The sequence below is a fragment of the Oncorhynchus nerka genome, linkage group LG2 (assembly GCF_034236695.1).
Source record: "Oncorhynchus nerka isolate Pitt River linkage group LG2, Oner_Uvic_2.0, whole genome shotgun sequence".
Lineage (NCBI taxonomy): Eukaryota > Metazoa > Chordata > Actinopteri > Salmoniformes > Salmonidae > Oncorhynchus > Oncorhynchus nerka.
This window is the reverse complement of record NC_088397.1, coordinates 7,473,867-7,479,866: the sequence shown is the minus strand read 5'-3', so window position 1 is coordinate 7,479,866 and position 6,000 is coordinate 7,473,867. Positions and strand designations below refer to the sequence as shown.

Sequence of the window (6,000 nt, the reverse complement as noted above, 5' to 3'; positions counted from 1 at the left end):
TGAGAGGTGATCTGACAGAAGGTGATGCTGTCTTCGTCTAAGATTACATCTAAATTGAATGAATTTTCCATCGTCATGTTAACTCATATTAGTAGTTTCAATATAACTAGGACGTCTTTGGCGTGCTTACCACAGCGAAGGTTGGGGGTGGGGGAGGGGCAGGGGGTGGTGGGGGAGGAGGCATCTTATCTCTCTCTCTTCAGTTATTCTTCTACAGCTTCACCCCTGATGGAGAGAATACACACAATCCATTAAATACTTCCTAAATATCCACACAAACAGTAAGCTTGCAGATGCTATACACATAACCAGGCTGGACCACAACAAACCTTCAGAGACATGGGAACACACACACACACACCTCTCCAACTGGGCACAGACGTCAGTTCAACATCTAGTTTTAATTTGCATTTGGTTGAGTTGTCAACTAACATGAATGCAACATGAAATGTCACCATGTCATTGGATTAAGGTTAAAAGTTTGGTGAAAAAAAATATGAAATTCCCTGAAGTTGATGACTACTTACAAAAGCAAACAGTTTTCCACTTTGATTCAATGTCATCACAATATATATATATATTAATGACGAGGAAACAATGTTGATTGGACCAGTTTTGACCCAGTGGGCTTTTTCACCACAGTCCTTAGAACAAGCTGTGTGACTGCACACACAGAATATTGTCTTTGCACAGAAATAACAGGATGTATTGAAATAACTTGCAAAGTACATGAGCTATAAAACCACAAGGGAAACAATCACATTGATCCAGAAACACTTCCTGGTACAGCAGACAGATGACAACCATCATCCAATCCAGGGATGTCCCCGGCTAAACAAAATCTTGGTCGACTGAAAGTCGTCTGTTCTTTTGATTGGTCAAAAATTTTAAACGTGTATTTTTCCATACATACAGTAGAAGTCGGAAGTTTACATACACTTCGGTTTGAGTCATTAAAACTTGTTTTTCAACCACTTCACAAATTTCTTGTGAACAAACTATAGTTTTGCCAAGTCGGTTAGGACATCTACTTTGTGCATGACACAAGTAATTTTTTCAACAATTGTTTACAGACAGATTATTTCACTTATAATTCACTGTATCACAATTCCAGTGGGTTAAAAGTTTACCAACACTAAGTTGACTGTGCCTTTAAACAGCTTGGAAAATTCCAGAAAATTATGTCATGGCTTTCGAAGCTTCGGATAGGCTAATTTACATAATCTGAGTCAATTGGAGGTGTACCTGTGGATGTATGTCAAGGACTACCTTCAATCATTTGCTTGACATCATGGGAAAATCAAAATAAATCAGCCAAGACCTCAGAAAAAAATTGTAGACCTCCACAAGTCGGACTCATCCTTGGGAGCAATTTCCAAACGCCTGAAGGTACCACGTTCATCTGTACAAACAATAGTACGTAAGTATAAACACCATGGGACCATGCAGCCGTCATACCGCTCAGGAAGGAGATGCGTTCTGTCTCCTAGAGATGAACGTACTTTGGTGCGAAAAGTACAGATCAATCCCAGACCAACAGCAAAAGACCTTGTAAAGATGCTGGAGGAAACAGGTACAAAAGTATCTATTTCCACAGTAAAACGAGTCCTATATCGACATGACCTGAAAGGCCGCTCAGAAAGGAAGAAGCCACTGCTCCAAAACCGCCATAAAAAAAACAGACTACGGTTTGAAACTGCACATGGGGACAAAGATCATACTTTTTGGAGAAATGTCCTCTGGTCTGATGAATCAAAAATAGAACTGTTTGGCCATGGTTCATCATTATGTTTGGAGGAAAAAGAGGGATGCTTGCAAGCCGAAGAATACCATCCCAACCATGAAGCACGGGGGTGGCAGCATCATGTTGTGGGGGTCACAAAATAGATGGCATCATGAGGGAAGAAAATTATGTGAATATATTGAAGCAACATCTCAAGACATCAGTCAGGAAGTTAAAGCTTGGTCGCAAATGGGTCTTCCAAATGGACAATGACACAAAGCATACTTCCAAAGTTGTGGAAAAATGGCTTAAGGACAACAAAGTCAAGGTATTGGAGTGGCCATCACAAAGCCCTGACCTCAATCCCATAGAAAATTTGTGGGTAGAACTGAAAAAGCGTGTGTGGAAGGAGGAGGCAAGGAAGCATACAAACCTGACTCAGTTACACCAGCTCTGTCAGGAGGAATGGGCCAAAATTCACCCAATTTATTGTTGGAAGCTTGTGGAAGGCTACCCAAAACGTTTGACCCAAGTTAAACAATTTAGAGGCAATGCTAACAAATACAAATTGAGTGTATGTAAACTTCTGACCCACTGGGAATGTGATGAAAGAAATAAAAGCTGAAATAAATCACTCTACTATTATTCTGACATTTCACATTCTTAAAATAAAGTGGTGATCCTATCTGACCTAAGACAGGGAATTTTTACTTGGATTAAATGTGAATTGTGAAAAACTGAGTTTAAGTGTATTTGGCTAAGGTGTATGTAAACTTCCGACTTCAACTGTAGATACACCCTATGTTTGAATAAAATCAACTATATGTAGGCCACAGAGCTTGTCTGATGCTTTAAGCACTGTGATTAAAAATGGAGTCACACAAATGACTCAAGAGGGAGTTAGAGATCAATATAGCCTAACCAGAAGAAGAAAAAATATATATTCCTGATCCTCCTCTTCCCGCTGTTGCTGGCCTTCTCAGATTCTGCCGTTACTCTTCTGAAGTTACCGGTAAGAGGCTACACCAGCGGCCGTTAACGTTTTCCATGTTGAGTGCCAGGGTATAGTACCATTTCTACTGATCCGTTATGATTTTCATCTGCACATTTTTCGTGGAACAGTTCCATTCAATTTATAATAAAGTTTTCATATCTCAAAATAAATGTAATGGTTAATCAAAATGATATCTAAATGAAAAATGATACCATTTTAAATATAACTTCTATTGCCATTGGTAATATGTAAAAACAGCCTACATAAATCCAACAAATACACTACAGCCTGCATGTAGAACATATCCTGATGAAAACAGATATCCTAGAAATCCCATTGGCTATGCATGGACTGTCTGTAAGAAACATTGTACAACTATCAACTTGGTCCAGCCCAAAGCTTGTGCTAGCAAACTTGCAACATTGTATAAAATATTCTGGGTTGTCAGAGTTTCCGCACCAGTGAGCTCCAGACACACAGACAGAGCTGTAGGCTATTTTGCGCAAGGGATAAGAAGTAATCAGGTAGGCCTATTTTATGACGTTTCCACCGGATCAGAGCATGACATTTTCCCCCTTTTATGCTGAGTGGTTATCGAAAGAGAGCTGGGAATATTTTTCAAACAGGCTAGGTGCGCGTCCTTACTCAAGATTGACAGGAGCACTCCAAACAAAAGACAATGAATAAATTGACAACTTGTAAATGGAATGAAATAAACCAAAACATTTTTTTTCCTCACAAGTGTAGCCTAGGTTGAACACTCTACAAACAATGTGTCGACTCCTACAATGACAATGGTAAGACTGTAATAATAATAATATATTGAATGCATTACCGTAACCAAACAAACATTGTAGATTAAAAATGGTGGGAATTAACGGTAGGCTAAATGTACTACTGGTGATAGTGGTGTGCCATCCCCTCCGCAATGGACTAGTCCACTCAGACAGGCAATGGACTAGTCCACTCAGACAGGCAATGGACTAGTCCACCCAGACAGGCAATGGACTAGTCCACCCAGACAGGCAATGGACTAGTCCACCCAGACAGGCAATGGACTAGTCCACCCAGACAGGCAATGGACTAGTCCACCCAGACAGGCAATGGACTAGTCCACCCACAGAGACAATGGAGACAGGCAATGGACTAGTCCACCCAGACAGGCAATGGACTAGTCCACCCACAGAGACAATGGACTAGTCCACCCACAGAGACAATGGACTAGTCCACCCAGACAGGCAATGGACTAGTCCACCCAGACAGGCAATGGACTAGTCCACCCAGACAGGCAATGGACTAGTCCACCCAGACAGGCAATGGACTAGTCCACCCAGACAGGCAATGGATTAGTCCACCCAGACAGGCAATGGATTAGTCTCAAACAGACAATGGACTAGACCCAGGACAATGGACTAGTCCACCTAGACAGGCAATGGACTAGTCCACCCACAGAGACAATGGACTAGTCCACCCAGACAGGCAATGGATTAGTCCACCCAGACAGGCAATGGATTAGTCCACCCAGACAGGCAATGGATTAGTCCACCCAGACAGGCAATGGATTAGTCCACCCAGACAGGCAATGGACTAGTCCACCCAGACAGGCAATGGATTAGTCCACCTAGACAGGCAATGGACTAGTCCACCCACAGAGACAATGGACTAGTCCACCCAGACAGGCAATGGACTAGTCCACCCACAGAGACAATGGATTAGTCCACCCAGACAGGCAATGGATTAGTCCACTCAAACAGACAATGGATTAGTCCACCCAGACAGGCAATGGACTAGTCCACCCACAGAGACAATGGACTAGTCCACCCAGACAGGCAATGGATTAGTCCACTCAAACAGGTGTAAATCAGACCGGCGTCTTGTGTTGCTATAAAAAAATATATATTTTCTAAATATAAACGCAACATGTAAAGTGTTGGTCCCATGTTTCATGAGGTGAAATAAAAAAATCCCAGAAATGGTCAATTTGCACAAAAAGCTAATTTCTAGCTAAATGTTGTGTGCAAATGTGTTTACATGCCGTGTTAGTGAGCATTTATCCTTTACGAAGATAATCCATCCACCTGAAAGGTGTGGCATATCAAGAAGCTGATTAAATGGCATGATCATTGCACAGGTGCATCTTGTGCTGGGGACAATAAAATGCCACTTTAAATGGTGCAGTTTTCGGGTCTGAGGAATATTTCTCTCTGTAAATAAAACTACATTTTTGGGGAAAACTCATTCTGATTGGCTGGGCCTGGCTCCCCAGTGGAGGGGCCTATGCCCTCCAAGGCCCACCCATGGCTGCACCCCTGCTCAGTCATGTGAAATCCATGGATGAGGGCCTAATGAATTAACTTCAATTGACTGTGTCCGAGGGCCTTCAAAAGGGGGGCCCCGCCAGTTCCCCATCCCTGTTATAGACTAGCCCAGTCCATATGTGATTTACATTAGTTGTAGATTAGCCCAGTCTATATACACATGTGATTTACATTCGTAATAGACTAGCCCAGTCCATATACATGTGATTTGCATTAGTTACCAGTCAACGAGAGAGAGAGAGAGAGAGAGGTGACAGTTTCAGCTGCAGAGGCCTCTATCTTCCTGTCAATGTGGTCAACAGGAAGACCTGACACGAAAGAGACCCAACCCACAGTCATCCTGTCTCTACATCCCCTCTCTCTCCATCTCTCTAAAGCAGCACCCTTCTATCTCACAAAATCTCTCTACATCCCCCTCTCTCTACTAAAGTACATTGCTCTCTCTCTCTCTAAGGCAGCACCTCGCTCTCTCTCTCTCTTTAAGGCAAGCACCTCGCTCTCTCTCTCTAAGGCAGCACTTTGCTCTCGCGCTCTCTCTCTAAGGCATCACCTTGCTCTCGCTCTCTCTCTCTAAGGCAGCACCTCGCTATCGCTCTCTAAGGCAGCACCTCGCTATCGCTCTCTAAGGCAGCACCTCGCTATCGCTCTCTCTTAAGCAGCACCTCGCTATCTCTAAGGCAGCACATTGCTCTCCCTCTCTAAAGCAGCACCTCGCTATCTCTAAGGCAGCACCTTGCTCTCCCTCTCTAAGGCAGCACCTCGCTATCTCTCTCTCTAAAGCAGCACCTCGCTATCTCTCTCTCTAAGGCAGCACCTCGCTCTCTCTCTCTAAGGCAGCACCTCGCTCTCTCTCTCTAAGGCAGCACCTCGCTATTAATCTTGACCATTTCTTTGGATTCCTCGTGTCTTACTTATTGTTAGGAAGAAAAGGTTTGGTCCAAATCGGATGTTACGTACTACATTTT

General features: G+C 43.1%; 1 protein-coding gene across 1 annotated transcript in view; it reads right to left on the bottom strand.

Moving 5' to 3' along the window:
• Positions 1-6,000, bottom strand: part of LOC115121813 (WAS/WASL-interacting protein family member 1-like) — a 32,300-nt gene that overhangs the window by 5,505 nt on the left and 20,795 nt on the right. Inside the window, 1 exon segment of the mRNA XM_065022643.1 lies at positions 131-225. Coding sequence (XP_064878715.1) covers positions 131-184 — 54 coding nt within the window. The 5' untranslated portion in view covers positions 185-225.